The sequence below is a fragment of the Nyctibius grandis genome, chromosome 4 (genome assembly GCF_013368605.1).
Source record: "Nyctibius grandis isolate bNycGra1 chromosome 4, bNycGra1.pri, whole genome shotgun sequence".
NCBI classification, from domain to species: domain Eukaryota; kingdom Metazoa; phylum Chordata; class Aves; order Nyctibiiformes; family Nyctibiidae; genus Nyctibius; species Nyctibius grandis.
The window spans coordinates 75,573,877-75,601,009 of record NC_090661.1 but is presented as its reverse complement, the minus strand read 5'-3'; the positions used below and the strand labels follow the sequence as shown (position 1 = coordinate 75,601,009).

Sequence of the window (27,133 nt, the reverse complement as noted above, 5' to 3'; positions counted from 1 at the left end):
AAGCATTGGCTTGATGTGGCCTTGAGCTGTTTAGGAGAGGAGTCTGTGACAAGCATTATTCCCTATAAATATTATTACTAGACAAGCATCTGAGTTCCTATGTGTATTTTAAAATTCGTCCAAAAAAATTAATTAGAAAGTTTTTCTGAAATTTTTAAAAATGTTTTTGAATCTGCAGGGCTGGACTGGAAATCTTGCATGACTTTTTCATGATAAGCAAAGGATCCATTGTACTTCTATCTTGGGCTTGAAACAGAGGATTTAATTTCTCTGAATATTTTTGGCCCTATTTTTGAATTGGGAAGTACTCAATGAAACAGAATGAAAAACATTTGAAAGTTTTTGTTAAGTAGCTGGAAGCAAAAGACTTTAATGTTGAGCTTGCAATATGTGTGGGGAGGAAACTGGGAAAAGAAACACATCCAGCAAACCTGTGACGCTACTTACTAGTGAGTTTGCACCTCTCTTTAGAATTGCTTCACTTATTGTTATAATTGCCATCTTTAACAAATGGCCCCTTGAAGGTGAGGTAGGTTCCTACCGAGCACCATGATAGCATCTATAAATCTTACATCTTTTAGTCCTTTCTTTATTGATTTTCAGACATCTTTTTTTCCTACCTAAGTCCAGTCGCTGAAAGATGTTTTCAAGAAGAGTTTTGAAGGGCTTTTATAAAGATGATAATCTTGGACAGACATAATGTAAAGCAAAGGTCTCATTTTCATTTGTTTTTTCAAGTATTGAATGTGGCTTTCATCTGTACCTTAGCTGCATGAGGCTTTCAATATAGTATGAAATCACTTTCCATTTATTCAAAATCTTTCTCATAGCTGATGAATGCCATACATAATGAAAGACTGTATTCGTTTAGCATGGTAGTAAATCATTTATCACACAGCAGAAGTATATTGTGGAAAAACCTAATCAGAGCTTTTCAGTTTTTCTGGTTAGTTAAATCCAAAATAACAGAGAAATGATTGCTCAGTTAGTTGGTTAAACATTTTTTTTTTTATTAGATGGTATTCGAAGATAGTTTCTAATGCTTTTGTGGTTTACAGATTGAAATCTGTTGTTAAGGAGGAGGGAATTTTGTTTTTTTTTTGATAGTGCAACATGGACTAGGAAAGTCTGTGTTGATCTTTCTATTGAGTTATATTTGAAAAATAAAGCTCCAGGGCAGGGGCAGTATTATTGCATTGTGCTGTGCTTGGGGATGGTAGAAATGCTGCCATAGGTAAGTTGGTTTGGTATGGATACATGAGATGAACTTGCATTGAACTACTGGAATGAACAGGCTGTGGCAGCTTGCTCCTGGTACAGGTTCAGTACTAAAATCTTCCTTTAAAAAGCAAAAGAGAATGTAGAAATTGCAGTTCTGAAGTGCAGTCACTTCCAGGGTTGCTTCTGAAAGGTCCTCTTAAACATTTGCCCACCTCTACTGAATTTAATCTAGCATTTGCAGATCTTAGAGTTAATATTGGCACTCAGGACTCAGTTTATGCAGCATAGATTATAAATTTCCTTATTTCAGCACTAATACAAAGAAACAAAAGCTAAACATCAAAAAATTCTAATTCTTAAAATGGAAACTGTTGGTTAAGTCTATTTGCATTTTTATCTTTTCAAAAAGGTTTTTTCCAGATTTTGATATTTTATTCGATTTGGAGTAGTATATTTTTTTAATGATCAAGACTTATATCATAAAAAAATCGTGTTGCCTGTCTACTGCTGTCTGACCTAGACAGACATAAAGTACTGTAAGCACTGTTTAGATGGAATTAGAAGTGCATATGAACTTTTGAGTAAAAGTTATCACTTGTCAACCTCATAACTTTTGATTTTACTAGAGCACAGCTGTGAAAAATTGACCTGATACTGAGCATGTTTTCTAATTGGTATAAGCAAGGATAAGTCTCCTGGGACCATGATTTTAAGAGATTTAGCATAAGGTGAGCGTGACCTTGTGCTTGTCAACATTGACTGCATGTTCTTGAGTACTTTTTCCAGTCTTGTTCCAAATCCAGTTTCATTGTGAAAACCAGAAGTTAAGGTGTTCCTCCAAAAACTTTACTTTGCTCTAGTAAAGTTTTTGGGTTTTCTGTCATTTTGTTTAAAAGTAGTGTTAATCTCAGAAGTAAGTGTTGCATCTTTGGTCCTTTCATTTTCCTTGTCCATTGGAATATGTCAAGAGCTAAACATTTGGCAGTACTACAGAAGGATTCTTAGATTTCTTCTACAGATGGGTTATTTTTGACATGTAAATTCTCGGCAGTCTTGACCCCTCTGTTTATTTTTGATGACTGCTTCTGCCCAATTCCTATGGTGTGTTTGTATTTCTAGCCGTGTTTTTTTGCAGCAGAGTAACGCAGTGCTATCAGATTTGAATTTTTCTCCAACACAAAAAACTACTGCTCTGTATTATTGAGCTAAGAATGGAGAGGGAAAGATTTCATTTCTGTTGATGACTGAACAAGCCAGATGATCATCATGATGTCTGTTCTCTAGTCATCCCAATGTGCTTGGTTTGGTAGTTCCTAAATAGAATCTTACTTAAAGACTGTTCTCCAGCTGAAAGGGAAACAAAGGACTTCAAAACTAGAAGTTTTGTTGTTAAAATATATGATGGAGAATGAAGTATAGAAGACAGGAGAGGAAGTCATCTCTTGAAATCATGGAATTCATCCTAGCTCAATCATAAGTAAAAGGTATATTTCATTTTTTTTTCTTTGAAGCTACATAACAAGATTTGACATACGTAATAAGTGTGGTAGCAACCCAGAGATGGAGGCTCTTGTCAGTTAGGCTCCATTCAGCACTGAAGTTAAGCATCTCTTTTATACAGATTTAAATAAATACATTGATTTTGATTGGACAAGCAGCATAAGTGGGTCTGTCTAGACCCTAGTGCCTTCTACGCACGTGATTATACATCACTCATTAGGGTTTGAAACACAACTGTATTCTAGCTACCTGTTGCTGACTTGTAACTGTACCCTCTTCAAATTCTCACATGCTTGCTACAATAAAAAACTAAATGCAAACCCTTTTTTCAATCTTGAATCTGACTGTTGAAACTAAATTAGTCAGTTGCTAAGTTGCCACTTCAAATTTTTATGCCTAAGACTTGCATCCAGATATATGTATTATGTAAACAAAGCGAAAAATAATTTCTTAAGGATTTCATTATCCTCAGTGGGTGAAAATAATTCTTATCCCATGAAAGGCCTAAAGCCTGTGTATATGCCACAAGTGAATTTGATACCAATTAACTATCAATAATGCAATAAATTTCTATCTTCAGGTACAAGACCTAACCTGAGTTTTAAGTGGATACTGTAGTCTAGAACCACTATGTAACAATTCTGCATGGGCTATGTGCATTGATTAAGTATACGAAACTATCTTCTTTTTTTTTTTTTAAGGGAACACCTTCAAATAAAAACAACTGGTCTGTTGTTGAGGCAAAGGAAATGGTTATTAATTCAGATGCTGCTATAGGTCTGGACGGCTTGAATGGCTTTCCTAACACCACTTGTTAATTTTTATTTCTTTTTCTGACCTACCTTTTATGAAAGACAAAGAAGGAAAACCATCCAGATCAGGAGAGGAATGATAATTCAGTAATTCCTGCATAAATTGAGATGAGGCATTTAAGTCAAATCCACATAACTCCTTTTTAAATGCTAAAAGCCTCATTTAGTTCAATGGTTCCTACAGAGGATTTAGAGAATTCAGATTTTACTAAAGTATCCCCATTTAGTTTCTCCAAGGCTAAAGGATTCTGAAACACTGTAGTCAACAAAGTAGTTGAAAGTTGTATTATCTAAATCTGGGTAATGGCTTGGGTTTTTGTAGCTGTGACCTTTAATCTCTATGCTATTTGTGCCAAGAGCATAATAGTAGTTCCCTATTTCAGAGAGATGCACTGACAATTTATATCCTGAAAAAATATAGTGAATTATACCAATGATAAGTATGATTTTTAAAAACTCTGTTTCAATTTCTCTATTGATGTTAGAGTGTTTCAGCTAGCCTGGTTCTAGGGCAAATGATATAGAAAAGAACTTTTCTTACCCTTCTTTGGCTGCTTTTTCAATATATTTTCCTTTGTGGTTACTTGCTCTACTTCGTTTTATCAGCTGCAACATTTTAAAAGAAAATTGGTAGAAAAGTTTTTTTTTTCCTTAAAGTTGATATTATCCACTCTGTAAGAATTGTACTCTTTCTTTATACAATAGTCAACTTATTTCTTTGAGAAAAGAAAAGGCAGATACATATCTTAATGCAAGCACATAATAGATTGCAAGGTCTTCAAAAAACAAAGTATGTTCAAACCCTGATATGAAACCTTTATTATACAGTAATTTGTGTCTCTGTTGTGGAGATAAATTTAGGGAAAAAAAAACTGAAAGAAAAGAAAAAGAGGAGGGGGGTGAGTCTCCTGGGTAAGTGTTCTGGCCTTCCCATCTGAAGGATTTCATGTTTGTGTTCAGGAAATACTGTGTCTTTACCCAACTCCTTATTGGGTCCCCAGTTTTGTTCTTTCTAATGCTATGCATTCATTTTAATTGAATTTAGTTGATTTTATCTGTTTATGTTGACTTTAGCTTAATTTTAGTTATTATATTTTTTGCATAACATAGACCATAGGGGCTAGAACTTTATGCAAGAAGTGCCCAAGAGTGTGCTGGTCACAGAGCTGCACATATTGCTGCAATCATAAATCCAGAGCATTTTCAAGTAAAGACCCACCTACCTAAACATACCTTTTAATGACTGGTTCTGTTGACACTTTTTTGCACAAAAGGTATCATTTTTGCTTCTTAGTGCTAAAAGCTTCTGGCTATTTCTGTTTGAGGTTACTAAGGGCAGTTAAAAATCCATGTTTGCTTTTTCTGCTTTGCTTACTGATGGTGTCTGTAAATACTGGGTAACTAGATAGTTACCCAGTGAAATTGCGATACTATAGTGATAAAAAGTAGTAGAGGCTACTGGATTTTTGTGGTCATATATGACTTAGATGATTGCATTACGGGTTTTAATAAAATTAGCACAACCAAGACCTGAAGGATGTGTTAGATAGTGAATCCCTATGGAAGATCACACTGGTGCATTTTAAAAGTCTGATTACAAAATAGCTACAGTTTGTCATCTTTGGACAATGGAGAAGGATAGAGCCTGCCAGTGAGAAGAATGTTTTAAAAACTGATTCTCTATAATAGGTTGGAATGTGATGACGTTAGATGCGCTATATCACTCGTGGAAACAGTTGAGGAAAAACTACATTTTTTTTTCATCTAGCTTTAAAGTTTGCTGTTTCATTTCAGGAAGAGATTGAGCTTTATTCAGTTAGATATGTTGGAGTGTTAAATAGATCAAGGGAGGAATTAATGAAGGGCAGTTTCCCCTGTTGCTATGGTAGGCTTTTGTAACTGGTTTTTGTATTAGGGGCTGTCACCCTTCCTCCTACTCCTCTTCTCCTCTGTGCCCCCTGCCCCACACGTTTGCTGCCAGCAGACCGCACACACCCATGGTCCAACACTCAGTCACTCTCACAATTAAGAAAAGCCTTTTCCTTTAACAGTTTGCTCGTAAGTTGTTGTGTGATCCTTTTATGAAACAATATCAGAAAAGTCATGTCAACTTGAAAAAGTCTTTCCCTTGTGAAAGTACAAAAACAGATTTGCAAAGAGAAAAATGTCATCACTGCCAGCACTGCTTGATACATATCTTGTCTCCTGAGTCCTGTAATTTCTGGAAAAGTCTTCAATAACCATTAGCTGATTTGCTGTTAAAATATTACTTATGGTTTGTATTTCCCTACAAACTGCTGGGTGTAAACAATTACCTGATAACAGCAGTAACTCTGTTCAAGGCTCGGCACATGACTATTTCACTCACTTATGCATGATTAGAGCTGTGTTGGAAACTTTTTTTCATTGTCTTCCCCTCCACCCTGCCCCCTCAATCTATTTTGAGATGAAATGGAATATCACTGATTTTTTTTTTTCCAAGAACAGTACAAGAGCAGTCCTTCCTAGAATTAGATAATAATCAAGTGATAGGACATTCTGCAACATAGAAAACCTGGGTTCAAGTCTTTAATGCTTCATTTTCACACCAATAACTGAATGTGAATCTCTTACTTCTCTGGTGAGTGCCTGACCAGCAAACTATTGATTTTTATGAAGGGTTCATTATCTGTCTGGCTTTGAGCGTGGTGTCCACTGAGAAATGTTCTCAATTGTGATTCAGTGGTCTAATCTGTTGAATCTAGGAAGCCTGTTTTCTACTTATAGTGGCATGTTGCAAGTGTTAAAAGACAAGGCATCCTGTCTGACCCTCACTGTTAAGATTACCTTTTTCTTCCCTTGTGAATAAAATCTTCACCTAATAACAGTGACGATAAAAAATATAAATTTCCATTTGTTCCAGTAAAGGTCATTCTAGTTGCAGGCACAGAAATCTATATTTAGCTTACCTGCACAGCAGAGGAATTATTTTTCATTGTTTACGGCCTGTTTCAGGCTAGATTGTGGGACAGCCTAATGGCCTATATAGTGTCATGGCTTGCTACTGTATATTTATTGCATAACTGGTGTTCTAACCCAGGATAGTGTATTGCATTCTCTGTGTGAAAATAAATACTTGATCAAAATTCATAGACCATTGGAATATTTCTTTATCATGATCTCTGATTCCTCTCTTGGAGAATAAATAAGAGATGCAGTTAGTACTCTTATTGACATCTGATCATCAGTACAATGGCTGTAATGGTGTCATGAGAAAATAATTTGTAACTGATCCAGTGAAATTATGGGATGGATCATTCTAATTAACATTTTTGAAATTGTCATTTTGTAGCTTTTACAAGTGGAATGAAACATGCATTGCTCTGGATACACTGCAAAAATTTACTTTGATTTTTCATAGGTACTATTAATTCCATCTTTCAAATTGGATTACTCCTGCTTATGAGGCTAGAATTAGATTATAGTTTTATGTAAGTTCACCTTTTGGGCACTGCACTATTAAGACATTTCAGTTAAATGTCACAAATCACTTATGGCCTAGGATATTCTTATTTTCCTGATGTACAGCGTTACAGCTTTGTCTTCTGTCGTGGTCTGTCACTGAGGTTCCAAATGCCATTTTCAAAATTTCCATTTTAGAGGAACCCATATATCTTAGGGTTGCAAATTCTGATCTTTGTGCAGAGAAACTATTTTATGCGTACTTCTTCACGTGGTCAAAGGCAATGTGATCACCACACATTGGGAAGAACAAGAATTATTCCCATTTCAAATGGGTGGGCAGTATCATAGGGAAGGAGGAAAGAGATGGGGGTTCATGGCATTATCGTCTTTCATAGCCTCTGCAGTTTGCTGGTGCCACTCTCTCTCCTGCCTTCTGCATATTACCATCCCTTGAGAATTAAATTATTTCCATTTAATAGGGATATGGAGCTCTATATGGAAGTATTTGGGGGAAATGTAAACTGTGGTGGTAATGGCTTCTTGGACAGAAGCTTTATATGTTCTTCCCTGGCTCTTCTAAGTAGGTTCTTTGTAATATCTTCCCTTTCTTCTGCTGGCTTTAGATATATTTTATGCTTCAGCTTCACTTAACATGCAATTTGCCACCTCCTGCCGTCCCATTCACTTTACATTTACTAGTGTGTCCCATCTTAAATCTAGCAATTTGGAGTGCTGTGTTACTCCTACATGTGATGCAGTCATCTATTTGAAATCTCCCTTGGCCCCAAAAGGTTTGAATACACAAGAAACAATTCTGAGAAATGTCCACAGCAAATGTCTGTGATCTCTTTGACTAGAATATGCTTGTATTACTACTATTCAATATTAAAAATGGGGACAAAAGGATTGAATAAATGCTCATACTCTGCTTACTTTTTAATATTTAAGTGGAAATATGCTCGAGTAAAAAGAAAAAACTTCTCACCAAGAATGAGATATGTGTTTCTACGTGCATATTTTCACACAAAGGACGTTGTGGGTGACTCTGTGAAGTGCAATGCACGATGCAGTTTGTCTGTTGTGACCTTAAAAAACATAATCTAGAGAAAGTACATTACCAATGAAAAATGTGAAGAACACATGATAAAATAATCTTAGTTGAATTTAACAGATATCATTTAGGGATGTACTGTTTGCAAGCGTTTTAACAGCTGCAGATTAGCTTTACCTGTGATTCTCTTTTCATACCATTTAATCAGAAGGATTTATATCATTGAGTTTATACAGTCTTGTTGATATTTTTGGTCGAGAGCCTAGACAGATACAGTTTTTTTGATGAAAATCTGAATACAAAATAGAGAATTCCATTTGTATTTACTTTGCAAGGAGACTGTAATTAAAGTCCTTCACCATGGTCTGCACTTAAGTGTGTGCGCGAGCCAGCTCACACAGTGCAGCACTTCAGCACCCAAGTGATTTCTCGTGCTGGGATGGAGCTTAGACTGTCCTTTCCATCCTTTGTTGTGGGGGTCCCACATGCAGATCAGAGCTTTCGCTTCACTACAAGCAATATCTTATCCTAGTTTCATTTTTTTTTTTTTTAAAGGCCTGTCTAACAAACATTTGCTTGTCATATAATCAAATGATAATTTCTGAAACAGTCGGCTGCATCAAAGCATTTCTCAAGATTTCCGTGATTACTCTGTGATAAATATGAGTGTGATCATTCACACTGCATAAGGCAATATTGAACGACCTCAGCTGGACTTTCCTGAACTTCTGTATGTGACTTAACAGTGCTGTTTTAATAGGGTTTTTTGTGGTGGGTTGTTTTGTTTTTTTTTTTCCTTAGAGGTGGGATGCCAATTAGCAGCATGTGTGTATGTCAGGTATTGTGGACACAACTATCATATCTGCCCATTTAGGACAAATGGCAGATGCTTTAGCGAAGGTTATAGGATGCCACAACATGATCAGCTGTTATCATATTGTAACATTATAATTGTCAAATATATATTCTACAAGACTTCAGTTTGACAAGACTTAATTACAAAGGTTTGAACTTTGTTGTGATATTGGCAGAGCATTTATTGCTATTATTTGGTGTCTTATGGATTTAAAAATCATTTGTTAATGAAACTAGAAGACTTAGTTTTTATGTTTGCTGAAAAAGTTAATATAATTTAAAAAACAAGCTATATATGGCCACAGTAGTTGTTATCTTAGTGCAAGCATATGGTATTACATTAAAAGATTATTCTTTGCTATATCAGCCACCTATGTACTAAATTTAGAAAGTAACAAAAATAAATTCCTCTTGTGACATGTTCATCGAAGTATACAGTTAAGTGAAAATGTTACTTTAGACTCATCCAGGTCAGTCAGTCAGCTGATTACTGTATGTTCCAGTTTCATAGTGATGGAGAAAAGCAGCACTATATGTATGATAAAGTCAGGATAAAAATAATAGTTTGATATGATAGTCAATACATTTTAAGAGGAGAAATCCATCCCCATCATTATCTCCAGACTGCATAGCGTATTTGTGGCAGCATGCAATTCAGTCAGGTACCAGGGATGCCGAGTTTTACAAGGGAGAAGTTGTAAATGTAAGTGACTCTCTGATATATTCTGTTCTAACCAATTGCTCTTACAAAGTCAGGAAGAGAAAGACACAGAAACACATCTGACTTAGAGTCTTGTACTAGGGTACTACTTTACCAGTTACAGGAGTCTCCCATCAGATTGATTTTGAGGCCACCAACTTTATTGGCATCTGTGTATTTGCAGCTGATAAAATTTAACCCTTGCAAATGACATTAAATGGAAGGTGAAAACCTTTTGAAGAAGAGCACCTTTTGCTATTTTTGCAAGATACAAAAATATTTTCTTAAACTAAAGGATTGATGTTTGATTTGGCCCCGACACGGTAGGATTGGAATAGAGACCCCCAAATCTACCCTAGCAGCTAATAGTAACAAAATTTCTCTCCTCGAATTCTGGCATGAGCAATTAATTAGCTGGACAAAAATTAATTACCTGGACCATCTGACAGCTGGAATAAATGGTGCAAACTCTGTTTCTCAGCTATGAAGTGAGATAGTCTAAAGTTTCTGTTCTGTTATGTGAAGAATGGAGTGATAAGGAAAGGAAGGCAGCAGACCTTCTGGCTCAGATGTGCCCTGTTTGGCCATCAGAGAGGAAGGGAAAGGGTTGCTCCTGCTAGCATGAGAGTACTTGTAGCATTGCTCTGCCTGCTGCTGGCTGATGAGTATTCACACATGCTATTGAGTATTCGGTACAGCTTTTCCAGGAGATACCACTCTGTGACTCTTTATCTTCACATGTAGCATCAAAGTTTTCCATTGTGGAATTAGGCTATGTGATGAACACTTTTATGACTTGCAGACCAACAGTTTAGCACAGAGTTTTACATCTTAATAAGGTAATAGTAATCGAGACAGGTACAAATGTATGTCAAAAAGTTAATAGAAAATGCTAATACAAAGACAAGAATATCCCCATCCATGTAGGTTGTTCTTAAGCTTTGAAATGAGGTCTACCAACTCTCCTCAAGACTGTGGAGAAGAGTTTCTGTTTGGTGTGAGGCAACATCTGATATTTCGTAATCAGAGGCAAAAGGTGCATGCAGCAGCATCTGAGTGGAGACTTCAGTTTTTCTGACTAGTGGAAAATTTTAATTGAATATTCTGCATTAAAAAAAAATAAAATAAAACCTTTTTTTTTTCCTTGACTGATAACTTATGTCCACTGCCACAGGATCCGAATTCAATTTTTCCCAGTCAGTCATTTTATAGATAGGCAAGTACCGGTAAGAAGCTGATCTCCAAAGTAGCACTTGGTATATCCATCAGGGAGAAAGGCCAAAAAGTAGGTTTTGCAATAATATCTGTATGGGATTTTTAAATCTTTTTCGTACTGTAGATTTTTACTATGTTTTTAGGTCTGATGGGAATTCTTGTAGTTTACATATTTGCTCACAAATATGCTTACTAATCCCTGAATCAATGCTGGTGAGATGCATTTCTCACTGAAGCATTAATTTATTAAACCAAAAGCATTTTAAAAGGCAACTTTTTGAGGAAGCCTGAGTAGAAACATTGTGAAGGAGCAGATAACTTCTGCTCCTGACTTTATCACATCATTCAAGCTGCAGTCGTCAATCCTCATGAAGCTCGTGTTGCTGATTTGAGCATATTGTTTATATGATATGCAAGAGCTTTGGGAGATAAGGAGTCCCTGTTGCTATCATTTGTAATTGAAGTGTCCATCATTTTTCTCTGAAAAACTGCTTGGTGAATAAATAATTAAAGGTCTGATTCTGATACGCTTAGTTGAAATGAGAGAGACTTCTGAGAATGGTCCAAATGCAGTAAATGGAATATCTTCAAAGTAAGGTTTCAAGATAAATAATAGTATTAGAATCTCAGTCAAAGACGGTTCTTGTTTCCTGTAAAATCTAATCCCACAGACATGTAAGACTGTCCACTTACAAACAATGCCTGACATTGTCTATCATGCCTAAATATTTTATCTTTTAAGCACAGTAGAAACTAGTCTTAAAATTAATGGCTAGATAAGTGTTCCCTGCTTATTCAAACAGCCAATGATAAACAAGTTGTTAATCTGATGGTTTGTACAATACAGAATCTTTATAAAGCTTTGTCTTACCTAATGAGTTCATTTTATTACAAATATGCCTATTGTATAGAGGATTTTTCTTTGATTGTTTTACTGAATTGATATTTAAAAGAAGGGTTATGCTTAATGATGTTTCTTTTCATAATTTCTAAAATAATTGAAAAGGTTTGAGGGGAATTTTTTGAAATACAAATGATTTTACGTGCTTCCATTGTGTTTCAGTAATAACCTTGCTTCCACAATAGTTGAAATAACTGTAAATATGAAAGTCCCTTGCAGCGTTGGCAGGGAGAAATTCAGTTGATTTTGCTACCTTGAAATTAACCTTTTACTACCGCATGCGTATGTTTGTCATTTATCCCCTTTTTCTCAGGTGCAAAGAGGGCTACCAAGGAGTCCGCTGTGACCAATTCTTGCCGAAAACCGACTCAATCTTGTCAGATCCAAGTACGTCAAATGTTTTTCTTATCTTTTTAATCGATGCTGGAGACTATTCTTGTTATGCGAGATGACCCTTTGCCTATTGTCAGAAAGCATATTATGGACCACTGCAGTTGTGTGTAAAGAACGGTGTAGCTTTTGTTGGTAGGATAAAAACACATCCTCCAGTCTCTGTTCTTGCAAAGCATCTGCTGCTGCAGCAGGGCTGGCCATCAGAGACTTGATTCCTTGTGATTTGGAATAATACTGTCCCTGCTTAAAGCCAAAATATTCACATTTCTGTACTTTTGACTCAAGAACAAAAACAATTACATAACATAAAAGGAAACCAAGTATAGGCTGCAAAGTGGTTCCTTCAGAAAAAAAAATAAATTCATGTTGTCTGGCACTGCAGAGATTATAATCCTCTTGGAAATATATTATGTGAGTTTACACAAACCTTAATTTTTTTTTTTCACTTTTACAAGTGAAGTTGCTCTGTATTTGCAGAGTAAAGGTGTACTTTCAGGTAGTAATGTGGAGACAAAGTAACTTTCTATTACAGTGCTCAGGATATGCCAAAATACCATCTGCATATATGTTGTCCTACTCTGCTGTTGCCCTTTTTAAATTCTGTTGACTAATAAACTATGTCAAAAATATTTCTTGGAAGTGAATCAATTTACTAATTAATGTTATCTTAAATTTTTAAATGAAGTGACGTGCAACAGAGGGTCATATCCAGTCTCTTGTTTTTGTTCTTATACCTGGAAACTGTAACGTATTAAGTCTTCTGGTTTTGGGTGCTCTTTAAAATTTTATTTGAGTTTTTGTTCGTGTTTTTTGAAGAATAATGCGTGTTCCTCTAGTCTTTTTTTTGTGCTTTCTGTTCATTTTCTCGTGCTTTTCCATGTGAAAGCTTGTTGCCAAAGACACCTGTTGTTTTATAGTTCTCTATGTGGTATAGCTCCCATTATATATAGTTTGCTTTGCATTTGGTTTAGCTTTTCCTTTTGCTTGACCTTTAATGGTAAAGTGCAGAGCCTATAATGAATAGGCAGATTTTGCCTCTGCCAAGTTGTATGTGCATGTGTCAACATGGAAATTGTGTATATGTCAAGCAACGAGATACTTTATATTCTAAAAGTGGGGGAAATGACAATCAATTAACAACCCGACAGGGTGGTACCTATCTGACTTGGTTTTAACAGGGGACTCTAGCTTTACTCTCTCAAGACTAGAGGTGAAATTCATATGGATACGATATAAAGCCCAGAAAAGACTCTCAGATTAAGCTGCATCTAACAAGACCAAAAGCCCTACAGTGTATATATACTGCAGACAGTGTTGCTGTTGTTTCTTTGCAGCATTGTGTTGGTTGCACAGACTTGTTTGTCTCTACTTGGGAGATGCTTACTTATTCTGGTTGGTTTCTGACTGCATTGTTTCTGTAAAATTGTTCAACCACCTGATCCTGCTCAGTAAGATAAGGTTCTGCTGAAATGTCCTTTTTACACCTTCTGACTACAAAGGCAATTTTGTTTTATTTCATTGAGGCTTTCTTTCAAAATTGTATTATTTAGGGTATGTAAGAGCAGGGGACCTTGACTTTATGTTGACATGGATCCTATGGCCGAAGAAGGGCCCTTCTTCCAATATAAAGAAAGAAGGTTAATGTGAGTTAGGTACTTTCCTAGTCATTTTTGAAATTTAACTTATATTTGATCCTCATCTGCATTCAAAAGAGGAAAAGCTTCTATTCAGGTACATTTCTTTGTGTTGACATAGTGTGATATATCTCTGTGTATGTACGTGCATATGCACTTGTTCTAAGCATGTCTAGCCTGAAAGGGAGATATTAGAAACTTCTGTTGCAGCTGGACAGTGACAACATGAACATTTTGCTCAGGAGTGAAATCAGTAATTTCACTGAGTAATTTCCTCAGTGAAGTTACTGAGAGGAAAAAATTAATACCACACTGATAATTAGCACTCAGTGGCAGAAATATTTGCTATTTGCATAACCTGCGGAGTGTAAAAAGTATATGATGCAGTAGTCAAGTGCCATATGATCATCTCTAAAGGCTCTGGTTTTGCTTTGCAAAAACTTAGTTTTGTGGTTGAATGTGTGTTTGGATTAGGAGGAGAATTGCTGAAGGACACTGAAGGGTGAATTTGGAGGTGGCTTCAGAAAGAAGCAATTTTTTTAAATGCAAGGCTTAATTTCCAGAAATTGAATGCTCAGATGAGTGCTCTTCTGTCTGGACTGCATGTAGCCACTGCTGGCTAGTGTCAGTCAAGCTTTATAAACAAGTCCAGCTCATTTGAGTTTTGTAGGATTGCTTAGGGTTCTCTGTAGTAAATGTGTTCAGAACTGCTAATGATGCAGTATAACATCTTATAACAACATATAGCTTATTTGAAGTTTGCATGCATGAAGTACTGAAGCAGTATGTTTTTAATCTTACCTTGACTGTGATAGTGCAGGTTACATTTTCAGAACATTCACTTGTCATTAAATGGGAAGTGAATCTGCAACAATATTGTCTTAAAATTGTTAGTTATTTACACATGCAAGAGTCTTTTTTTGTTTTTTCTTTTTTTTAAATAGCTCTCTAAAACAAACCAAGCTTGTTCAGCATGGCCATCATCTGAGGTTGCATAGTGACAAGTAATGTGATGTGGCTCTGTAATATTTTTAACAGTATCGGGCCAAACTCAGCTTCTTACCTCATCTTAGGTGTATGTTAGGCAGGTCTTGACTTTACATCACAGATATGAATACAAATTACGGAACACTTGATACAGATTAATGCATGCTAAATTCATGTACATATAGTTTAATTAAACTAAACAGTGAAGATATTTGTGATTCTGTTTTCAGGAAACCCCTTGAAACTACTTGATGGTGTTTCAGAGTTCCTGAATTGGCATACATGGCTTCTTGCAGTCAGATCTGCCACCTGCTACCTTCCTTCAGCTCAAAGTTAGGATCAAATTCATAAGGAAACAGATATAGGACACACATAGAGCAATGTCAAAACACCCCAAACACAAGCCCTTCTACTGGACCTTCAAGCATCATAAATGTTAACAGTTTCCGCATCCCTTAATTTCTCCACTCTTAACCAGGTTTTCTGGCTATAAGTGAAAGATATTTTAAAAACAAAACAAAACACCCAACCCAAATGCAAGTAGTTTGAGAAGTTGTTTGTTAATCTTGGAATATGGGAGAAACCTGGCTAAACCATGGGAGCCACAAGAAACCTAACAAAATTAATAACATCACCAATAAGGCAAAGGCTGAATGACAATGCAACCCGTGCTCAGTCACTGTCAAGAGGAGGGAATCTGTCAGCCCTGCTTATACTGGGCAGGACAAGTCCCTGAACTGTCTCTCAGTCATCTTCTCCATCATCTATAGAGGAAGTATTAATAGGACAAAGAGAAAAGAAATAGCAGTCACATGCTAGAAGGAAAGGATAGGAGTGTATTTGAAACATTGCTTCAGCTTTTTCCATCTGGGCTAACTTCTCTATAAATACAGTTCATGGCAATGGTAGAGCACTTACATTTTCAACATCATAATTACAACTTTAATATAACCTTATGTACAAGTCATTTTTCAGGCATGCGTAGTCCTGTGAATATCTATAGGATTGGGAACTTGTATACAACATAAATTGTACAAATGTACTCATGTACTATCCTTTATAGTGTTCTGGAGTAGACCTGCCTGGCCCAACGAGTCTTGAAAGGTAAGTTGTATGTAGGCTGCAGATGTTTCTTTTGATCAGTTTTTATACTGGGGCAAAATATAACCTTTGAAGCTTGGACTGTTCTGTGTGGATATTCCAAAGAAGTGAACAAGGCATTGAGAATGGGTTTGTCATGTTACCTGTTTTTTACCAAATTGTTGAACTCCGCCTTCAACTATTTTGTTCTTAACTTAGCGTTGAAAGCTACTTTCCTATGCAAGAAGTGTATTTCAGTTTTATAATGTGCAGTATTCATTTTATATTTGTCTTATTAACATTCAGTTTGTCCCATTTAACCTCAGAAGCTTAAGTGAAGAGGGATCCCCTATCAAATATTGGGAACGTTATCTGATCCTTTTTCAAAATAAATGCATTATTTTCTAAAAGAGGAAAAATTAGATGGAAAGTTTATAGGTCATTAGGCCTTGCTCCTGCTGTTGCAGTCAACCCCATCATGTAAATCCTTCCATAAGCTGATCGTACTTCATTTGTAAACCACTTACAATCAGCTTGAACTAGCACTAGAAACAGGTTTTTTTTTATCATCGCTCCTCTGAGGATTTCGAGACTTTTCAGCTTCCACACAAAATTTATGCACAGCCCAAATTTGTCAATTATGTTCTTTTTCAAAATGTGCACTTTCTTTCTACAATGATATTTTTTTCCAGTCGATTTCCACTATGCTACACTTTGGGTCTGTTAAATCGGCTTTTTCAAACGTCAGAAGTCTTGTTCCTATAGAGCTAGCTGTAGCCTGTGGTGTTATAATACTTTAACCTGGGACAGCATGGCACACATTGTGTTTCTTTTTGAATCTCATCAAAGAGAAACGTGCAAGTGTCATGTCTGGAATCTGCAATTACTCATTCTTAGATTACCTGTTTATATGTAGGAAAGGATTGAAACCCCTCTCCTGGAAGACTGGGACTGTAAATAAGTAACACAACTCCAGATAGTTTAAAACAGGAAAAACACTTTGTCTAGAAATTTATTCAAAGCCTCAAGACTCCCACTCACTTTCTCTAAAAAAAAGCCCCCAAAAATTCAAACAAAATCTTTTTTTTCTTTTTATTTTCTTCCACCCACCCGCCACCCCACACACAGTTTTAGATTTGTAAGATCATAGGATAATTTAGGTTGAAAGAGAAGTCTGGACTTCTCTGCAGAACTTGGGATGTTCAGCCTCCTGCTTTAAGCAGAGCTGGCTTTGAAGTATCTCCTAACTGCACTAGACACCACAAAGGTAGTCTGTAAAGGGACTACTATTAAATAGAGGAAAAACCGTATCACAGTTGTGAAATATTTATAGAATATATTTTAAAATTATTTGAATAAATAAACTAAATGAAACTTCTGAGTCTCTGAAGGATTGATTTTCTAGAACCTGAATAATTTTTTTGTCAACTTTACTTAACCTTTCTGAACTTGTCAGCATTCCTTTTGAATTTGGTTTTTCCTCCTTTTTCATTTCTAGAAGGCATAGGAGAAAATAAGATTTTGGTATTGGAAAGGTTTGAAGGTTGGATGTAGGTAGGGGCAGTTATGAGTAGAAGAGAATTTAGGGAAAATAGGAGGACTGAGTAGCCAGGCGTGGGTATCTGAGTTTTGTGGAGGGCAAGTCCTTCTAAAGCAGATTTAACTTCGGTCTCATTTAACCCCAGACAGACCTTTTGAAATCTGGATCTAAATCTAAATTTTGTGTCTTAAGTTTGTCTCAAAAAGAAAAGGTTTTTAAGCCCTTCTACAGTAATTATGTCATCTGTTTAAGACTGGTTTGTATTCAAAAAAAGCATATGGATGGAGCGGCTGAAGACCAAGTTTCTTTTGCAGTAATTAACATTTTATGCTGTCCTGTCAATCTAATTGCTAAGAAGAGTGCCACATCAACTATGTGTTCACAGAATGAAAATTATTAATGTTGCTGTAGGATATTAAGCTTTTACAAAAATGAAATAGTCAAAAGGTGATATTTTGTTGCCTTGTAAAATTAGATTTTAAGAGCTATGGGGTGACAATGGTCAAGTGAAGTCCCTGAAAATGACAAGTCAGTATAAGATCTCTTTGCATTCATCAAGTGGGTATGACATTTCTGTTAACTATGTTTTCTTTATAAGGAGGTATAAATAGAGTTCCTCTAGTTCAAATGCATCACAAATCAACCTAGATTAGTGTTGTTGCATTAAAGATTGAAAGGAAAGAAGGAAGGAATTGCCTTAACAGAAATGGCAATAAAGGAGAAAAGCAACACAGTCACTTCAGAAGTTTTAATGAATTTATCTATAGATGAGAAAAGATGCATCACATGAGAGACAGGCTGGGGAATATGAAACCTCAGCAAGGTAAAATAAGAAAGAAAATATATCCTTGGGGGAATGAGGGACATGTTTTCCCTCCTCTTTGATCAAGTGTGCGTAGAGACCTCAGGATACAGACTGTGAAAGAGGACGTGTTTTCAAATTTGAGTTGTGCTGAAGCTGTAAAATTTTACTTTGTGTGAATAGTACGAATCTTCTCGATTTGTTTTGTGTTTTTTTTTTCTTTAAAATAGGAACTTAGGCTTTATTCTGCAGAACTGGAATGAAATGCTCAAAACCAGCAGTGCAACATTAACAAAGCATTAGTAAAATGGTTTGCCAGTGATAAAGGGAGGTGTGAATGTGTTCGTTGTCAGAACATATTGAAAAGTTAAAGCACAAGAGAGATTAATTGAAATCACAAATTTGCTACTAATGCAGTGGTCAAAGAAAAATCACACTCAAACTCACTATCAGTTTTGATAATATAATTGTTTCCTACAATCTTAAAAAAAATGTAAATGCATAGGAAACACCTGGAAGTAGTATTTTTTTTTTATAGGTAAGCTGACAGTGACTTGTGCAGAATGTGCAGTATAGATGTTATTCAGTGGATTTTTTTCTGTCAGTACTGCAGAAAAGAGGTTTAAAATCACAGGAATAGTGGTGATTTTCATGTTTCTAATGTAGAGGGGGGAATATTTTAACTTAACTCTAGGATTTTAAGCTTGTGTCACTCCTTTCAAGTAAAAACAACAATAAAAAAAATCCGCTAATGTGAGAGCTGTTTCCAAACAGCATTACATTGAATTGCTTTCTTTACTTCTCTGTGCAATAACAGAGCTTTTTTTTTTTCTCCCCCTGCTTTCTTTGATTACCCAGTCCTTTCAAAAAAACAACCAGCAATGAGTTTGCACAACACCCCCACCCACTCTCCCACCCACCCCTTCTCTTGCTTTCTGGAAAGATTGAACTGGGGTTTACAATTTACTTCCATTTCATATTTCAGTTTTAAATGAATTGTCAGCCTTTACCAAATTCTTATCTATGTATATTTAGTATTAGCTAAAATAACACTTAAATAAGAAGTCACACAGGTTTATTTGGAAAAGGAGAAAAAAAATCAGTCTGAGTTTGACCAAAATCCTTTTATTAGTTTTAAAGGAACATCGATTCTTTATTCTTCTCTGTTCGTCTGTTCTCCTGGAAGACAACAATGCATTGGCATCTGGTTGCTCAACATTGTTTTATTTTCAAAACTTTTCATTTAAAGTATTGAAGTATGTCTGGTTTTGCCATGACTTTTATTTAGGCCATAGGTGGTCTTCTGTAATTCAGCTTGTGAAGACTGCATCTCTGTAAAAATTCGTGGAGAGAAGCTGGAATCAAGCAGATGCAATATCTTTGACAGCAGGGAAAAAAAAAACAAAAAACCCTCAAAACCACTTGTGTCCTTTTCCTTCTTTAAAAAACTGCCTATATGTGGAAGGATAATACGGAAATTGAAAATTCCTTTTATTTGATCTCAGTATAAACGCCCAAGGAAGACAGAAAATGGAGATACCTAGCAATGCAAATCCCAGTCAACAAAAAGTTTTAATCAGTGTATCTTCCTGTAAGCCATAGATGCTAGAAATCAAGAAGGAAATTACAGTCACCCCATGCAGAGAAGTTTCAAAGCTGCCTTTCCAAACTACCATTCATCTGTGAAATTTGGGACTTGGATCTAGTTAAAGAATTTCTAGGTCTTTGTGTAGTGATTTTTGCACGTGTATTTTAAGGAAATTTACCATATGATGGCAGAAACACTCAACTACAGCTTATTACACAACAGCCGCAGCAGATGGCTGTGAATAGAGGTTACAGTCTTATGTAAGGGACGGAGCTGTGACTTGCGCTCTCCCGCTGGCGGGCCCGCTCTGCCATGAGCGCTGGGCTCATCTTCGTGCCTGAATGAGAGGCGGTGCAGCACTTTCGCTAAGCACCTTCTGAAGTGATGAGTCTCTGAAACATCAACTTCTCCTATCTGCTCCTCTTATGTTATGATTTCCTAAATCTGCTGTTGGCTGTCCCATGTCTGGAAAACGGTTAAGTATATATATAGCTTGAAGTATATATTCTGTGACACTCTGGAAGCGTCTAATTTAGCCTGTTGGTCCAAGTAACTAACTTTTCTGACTTGCATACTCTTTGTACTGATGATATGTCACTCTTGGTGTCAATCTCCCACTGTCTTTCAGAAGGACTTCTCTGATTTTGCCTGGATGAACAAGGTGCAATCAATCGTTTGACTTCTCAGATCACATTTTCAGGCCTTCTAAGAGGAAAATTCAGCAGTGCAGCAACCATAGTTCCTCATGCTCAGGGAGAAAAGTATTAGCAAAGATGGGTCATCACAAGATGACGTGTAGGAAAATTGCACAAAATGTGACAGTGATTTAGCTGAAAAGCATTCATGTTGTTGGGTTCTGTCTCTATAAATTAGATACTCAGTTGTCCAAACAGCATTTCACTTTAGCAATACCGTTTCATTTTATCTCAGTGATTTAGTCACACTTTTGATATTAAATGTCTTAGGATTGGTTGAGATGGTATAGGTTTCATAAAGATGTCATAGCCTGTTGCAGGAGCTAGTAAGAACACATGGAGAAAAGAGATGGATTTCTCTTATTGGCAACTAATCTTATACCTTTGAATGTATCTGTATTAAATCTAAGTCTGAACTGGGTGTTTTGCCTTCTCCTATGAGTGGTTCTGTGTTAAAATGATTCTGGCAAAAAATGCAGCAGTGCATGTGCAGATAAATCACAAAGTTGTGGGGTGCCTGATATTCTGATCTGTCATGTCCACAGTACAGTTATGTGACTGTAAGTGATAAACAGCAGGAAAACAAATTCTGTACTGATCTTACAGGCACAAAGCTCGAGATCAGCACAGTACACACTAACTATCTTGAGTAAAAACATTAAGGGGCTCATACATGAGAGCTAAAGTTTCCTCTGAGAGTATTTTTGCGGAGTGTCCTGATCATCTTCCCAAAGCTAATACTTGGTAAAAGCCTCTGTGCTCTTAACTGATCTTCTCTCTGCATTAAGTCCATACTCCACTACAAGGATGCTTATTAAGGCAATTATTGTTCTTAGACTTTTCACTTCACATGGACCTTCTACCAATGTTGATTCAGCTCATTTGAACAGTCTCTGCTTATTAAGGAAAACCTGAAATAAGTGTATTGTTCAATATTAATGTAGTAAGTGCTCTGTGTTGTTGTGAAGACGAGATGATTTGGGAGTAATGTGTGTATATACATTATAGATAATGGCAATCTTACTGAAAACATTGGGGGTCAGCACTAACATGAGTTTGATTATCACATTAAGGTAATTATTTTCTTCTAAGAAGAAAGATAGTACTGAGACTCCTGAAGGCATTTTCAGGCTCACTTCTCAGGCCTTCCATAACAATCATATTTGGCAACAGGGAACAGCCATTTCTGGTTAAAATTTTACGTGCAAGCTGAGCAATTTATGAAACTATTATTCCCTGGGTCAAAAAGATCAAATGGTAAAATCTTGGTCTCAGTGAAACTGGTAGATATTTTATTAATGAATCCTTCAAGATGGCGTTGTCCTATCATGACTTTTATTCCATGTATGAATACTATTTTGCTAGACATTTTTGTATTGACCTTTGGGGGGTTGAAATTGCCAACCATGAGGATAAATACTCGTTTTCTTCAGTGATAAAGTTGATTGTGGAAATGGTTTCTTAAAAGACAAACCAGATCAGTGTTGTCCCAGAAGCAAACCAAAGAACAGATTGTAACAGGCAGTTCTTGATGAGATTGCTTATATTGGGAAAACTTGATTCACTTCTAACCTTTTCAGAGAGCACCCTACTCCCAGGGCTTCTGGCTCTTTGCTCTTGCTGCATGTACCAGCTTGCTGTAGAGAAAACGTCCAATTGTTTGCTGCCACTGTCAGTCACAGATTAAGAAGGCGTCTGGGAAACAGAAGGTTTCTCTTGTTACTTCTGTACATAGCCTGAATAACAGGTTTGACAATCTAGCTCTGAATGGTTGTGTGAAGAAAACCGTAATTGAACTTCTAAACAACTGAATGTAATAGCCAGCCTCTGCCTGTCATTGCCCATTTGATTTTTGCAGCTAGTTCTGCTCTTTGATCTTGTTTCCATCTTCCCCAACCATTTTAGCATCTCAGCTGGTTTACCATCATCAAAAGGGAAAAGATTTGAGTGTACTACGTATTCTACTATTTAAGATACCAGTTCTCTCTTTCTTGGACCACTTGCCTTAATTTCTGACTAATTTCTTTTTTTTTTCTCTTACCTTCTATTCTGACATGTCTACTTTATTTCCATCCCCATTTGAGGGGCTTTTCCCCCCTCAGCATCTGAATTACATTTCTGTTAGTGACTTCCCTCTCTGCTAATCTCTGCTACCACTCTCTATTTGCCATGTGCTTTTGCTGTGATTTCTTCCCACATTGCCACTGCATGTGGCCTTCACTCCCTCTCTGAAACCAAGGTTTGACTCCTTGCTCTGCTTGACTTGTTTCCCATCTTCCAGATGAATGCCTAGATCACAAATTGCTTTTCATGTATTGTCTGGTCTGTCTCATTTAGGCTTCCCTTTCTTCCTTATTTATAATTTTTAGTTTTGCCACATAACGGACTAAAAAAAATATAATTTGCAGTTTAATTTAGTGTCCTAAATATTCTTTACATGTTTACAGTGAACAGATGTCCACATTCCATTTTGTTTCCAAAGGAGTTAGCTCCAATTATCACAGAATCACAGAATCAACCAGGTTGGAAGAGACCTCTGGGATCATCGAGTCCAACCGTTGCCCTTGCACCACCCTGTCAACTAGACCATGGCACTAAGTGCCATGTCCAGTCTTTTCTTAAACACATCCAGAGATGGGGACTCCACCACCTCCCTGGGCAGCCCATTCCAATGGCTAATAACCCTTTCTGAAAAGAAATTCTTCCTGATGTCCAACCTGAACCTCCCCTGGCGAAGCTTGAGGCTGTGCCCTCTTGTCCTGTCGCTAGTTGCCCGGGAGAAGAGGCCAACCGCCACTTCACTACAACCTCCCTTCAGGTAGTTGTAGACTGCAATAAGGTCACCTCGGAGCCTCCTCTTCTCCAGGCTAAACAACCCCAGCTCTCGCAGCCGTTCCTCGTAGGTCAGACCTTCCAGACCTTTCACCAGCTTGGTCGCCCTCCTCTGGACTCGCTCCAACACCTCAACATCTTTCTTGAAGTGCGGGGCCCAGAACTGAACACAGTACTCAAGATGCGGCCTCACCAGTGCCGAGTAGAGAGGGACGATCACTTCCCTAGACCGGCTGGCTACACTGTTCCTAATAGAGGCCAGGATGCCATTGGCCTTCTTGGCCACCTGGGCACACTGCTGGCTCATGTTTAGCCGGCTGTCGATCAGCACCCCCAGGTCTCTTTCTATTGAGCCGCTTTCTAACCACTCTTCCCCCAGCCTGTAGAGCTGCATGGGGTTGTTGTGGCCAAAGTGTAAGACCCGGCACTTGTTCTTGTTGAACCTCATGCCGTTGGTCTCAGCCCATCTATCTAACCTGTCCAGATCCCTCTGTAGGGCCTTCCTACCCTCCAGCAGATCAACACTGCCACCCACCTTGGTGTCATCTGCAAATTTACTGAGGGTGCACTCAATCCCTACATCTAGATCATCTCTAAAGATATTGAACAGCACTGGCCCCAGAACTGAGCCCTGGGGAACACCGCTAGTGACCAGCCGCCAGTTGGACTTTGCCCCATTCACCACCGCTCTCTGGGCTCGGCCATCCAGCCAGTTTTTAACCCATTGAAGAGTCCACCCATCCAAGCCCCGGGCAGCCAGTTTGTCCAGGAGGATGCTGTGGGAGACAGTGTCGAATGCCTTACTGAAGTCTAGATAGACTACATCCACAGCCCTGCCCTCATCTACTAAGCAGGTCACTTTGTCATAGAAGGAGACCAGGTTGGTCGAGCAGGACCTGCCTTTCATGAATCCATGTTGGCTGGCCCCGATGCCCCGATTGTCCTGCATGTGCTGTGTAATGGCACTCGGGATGATCTGTTCCATCACCTTGCCTGGCACCGAGGTCAGGCTGACAGGCCTGTAGTTCCCTGGATCGTCCTTCCGACCCTTCTTGTAGATGGGCGTTACATTTGCTAATTTCCAGTCGGCTGGAACTTCTCCAGTTAAGCAGGACTGCCGGTAGATAATCGAGAGTGGTTTGGCAAGTTCGTTTGCCAGTTCTTTCATTACTCTGGGGTGAATCCCATCCAGGCCCATAGCCTTGTGGGTGTCCAACTGGCACAGCAGGTCACTAGCCGTCTCCTCCTGGATTACGGGAGGTTCACACAGCACCCCCGTCCCTAATTTCAGGCTCTGGGGGCCGAGTCTCCTGAGGACAACCTGTCTTGACATTAAAGACCGAGGCAAAGAAGGCATTGAGCACCTCTGCCTTTTCCTCATCCCCTGACACTACACTACCCTCCTCATTCAGCAAGTGGTGGAGGCTCTCCTTGACCCTCCTTTTGCTGTTGATGTATTTGTAAAAGCTTTTTTTGTTATCTTTGACTGTAGCAGCCAAATCGAGCTCTAATTGAGCTTTGGCCCTTCTAATCTTCTCCCTACACGACCTGGCCACGTCCCTATAGACCTCCCAAGTTACCCGACCCTTCTTCCAGAGCGAGTAGGCTCTCTTTTTTTCCTTAAGTTGTAGCCTAAGTTCTCTGTTTAACCAGGTTGGTCTTTTTCCCCGATGGCTTGTCTTCCTACAGACTGGGACAGCCTGCTCCTGAATATTTAGCAATTCCCTTTTGAAGCATGTCCAGCCTTCCTGGACTCCTTTGCCCTTCAGGACCGATGGCCAAGGGACTCTGTCCACCAGCCTCTTAAACAGGCTAAAGTCTGCCTGCCGGAAATCTAAGGCAGAAGTTCTACTCTTGCCCCTCCTTACTTCCCCCACTATCGAAAACTAACATTTCGTGGTCGCTACTCCCAAGATGGCCACCGACCCTCACATCTCCCACTAGTTCTTCTCTGTTCACAAACAACAGGTCAAGCAGGGCCCCTCCTCTAGTGGGCTCATTTACCACTTGCATTAGGAAGTTGTCCTCCACACATTCGAGGAATCTCCTAGATTGCTTCCTCTCTGCCATGTTGTATTTCCAGCAGACATCCGGCAAGTTGAAGTCGCCCACGAGTACAAGGGCCGGCGACCGGGCGGCTTCTGACAGCTGCTTGTAAAACGCCTCGTCCACCTGCTCATCCTGGTTGGGTGGTCTATAACAGACTCCCACCGTAATGTCCGCCCTGCCGACCTTCCCCCTGATCTTCACCCATAAACATTCAACCTTGTCATCCTCACCATCTTCCTCAATTTCAACACAGTCCAAGCACTCCCTAACATATAGCGCTACCCCACCACCTCTCCTGCTTCGCCTGTCCCTCTTAAAGAGCTTATAGCCATCCATAGTTGCACTCCAGTCATGAGAGTCATCCCACCACGTTATCTCTGATGCTTATCAGGAGAAACTATCCACTGTGTAGGCTGTTTGTGAAAGGCAGTGTCTAAATTTAACCTCGTTTGATGGTTTTTTTTACTAAAACTGACTTTTTCTTGAAAAAAAAAGGTTGCATTTGCAGCTCTGAAGCTTTTTATGTGCCTCAACAGTACTTTTATTGGGAAAGCTTTTTCAGGTTCAGAAGAAAACAGTTCTGGTCTGATACAGGAAAAGAGGTCCCATATTAGGAGAGAACAGGATATTTGTCCATAACAGGTGAAACACCGGTTCAAGTCCTTGTTCTGCTTGACCAGATTTTCCTCTCTTCCAGATGAAAGCCTACATCACACCACAGGAAAGAGAGTGGGTCGGTGTCTTTTCTTGTTTCTTTTCTGGAAGAGAAATCACAGAATCACAGAATGTTAGGGATTGGAAGGGACCTCGAAAGATCATCTAGTCCAATCCCCCTGCCGGAGCAGGATTACCTAGACCATATCACACAGGAACGCGTCCAGGCGGGTTTTGAATGTCTCCAGAGAAGGAGACTCCACAACCTCTTTGGGCAGCCTGTTCCAGTGTTCGGTCACCCTCACCGTAAAGAAGTTTTTCCTCATATTTAAGTGGAACCTCCTGTGTTCCAGCTTGCACCCATTGCCCCTTGTCCTGTCAAGGGATGTCACTGAGAAGAGCCTGGCTCCATCCTCATGACACTTGCCCTTTACATATTTATAAACATTAATGATGTCACCCCTCAGTCTCCTCTTCTCTAAGCTAAAGAGACCCAGCTCCCTCAGCCTCTCCTCATAAGGGAGATGTTCCACTCCCTTCATCATCTTCGTGGCTCTGCGCTGGACTCTCTCTAGCAGTTCCCTGTCCTTCTTGAACTGAGGGGCCCAGAACTGGACACAATATTCCAGATGCGGCCTCACCAGGGCAGAGTAGAGGGGGAGGAGAACCTCTCTTGACCTGCTAACCACACCCCTTCTAATACAGCCCAGGATGCCATTGGCCTTCTTGGCCACAAGGGCACACTGCTGGCTCATGGTCATCCTGCTGTCCACTAGGACCCCCAGGTCCCTTTCCCCTACGCTGCTCTCCAACAGCTCTGCCCCCAACTTGTACTGGTACATGGGGTTGTTCTTGCCCAGATGCAGGACTCTACACTTGCCCTTGTTATATTTCATTAAGTTTCTCCCCGCCCAACTCTCCAGCCTGTCCAGGTCTCTCTGAATGGCTGCGCAGCCTTCCGGTGTGTCAGCCACTCCTCCCAGTTTTGTGTCATCAGCAAACTTGCTGACAGTGCACTCTATTCCCTCATCCAAGTCATTAATGAATATATTGAATAGAACTGGTCCCAGTACCGACCCTTGCGGGACTCCGCTAGACACAGGCCTCCAAACCTAAAAGACTAAGCTTTTTCTGCTATTTCCCAGCTAGCTCTAGTGATGAACTGGTAGACTCAAAATCT

General features: G+C 38.6%; 1 protein-coding gene across 1 annotated transcript in view; it reads left to right on the top strand.

Moving 5' to 3' along the window:
• The window catches only part of NRG3 (neuregulin 3), a 430,890-nt gene that overhangs the window by 294,745 nt on the left and 109,012 nt on the right, over window positions 1-27,133 (top strand). The window contains exon 3 of the mRNA XM_068399414.1: window positions 12,013-12,086. Coding sequence (XP_068255515.1) covers window positions 12,013-12,086 — 74 coding nt within the window. The remainder of the gene's footprint in view (window positions 1-12,012; window positions 12,087-27,133) is intronic.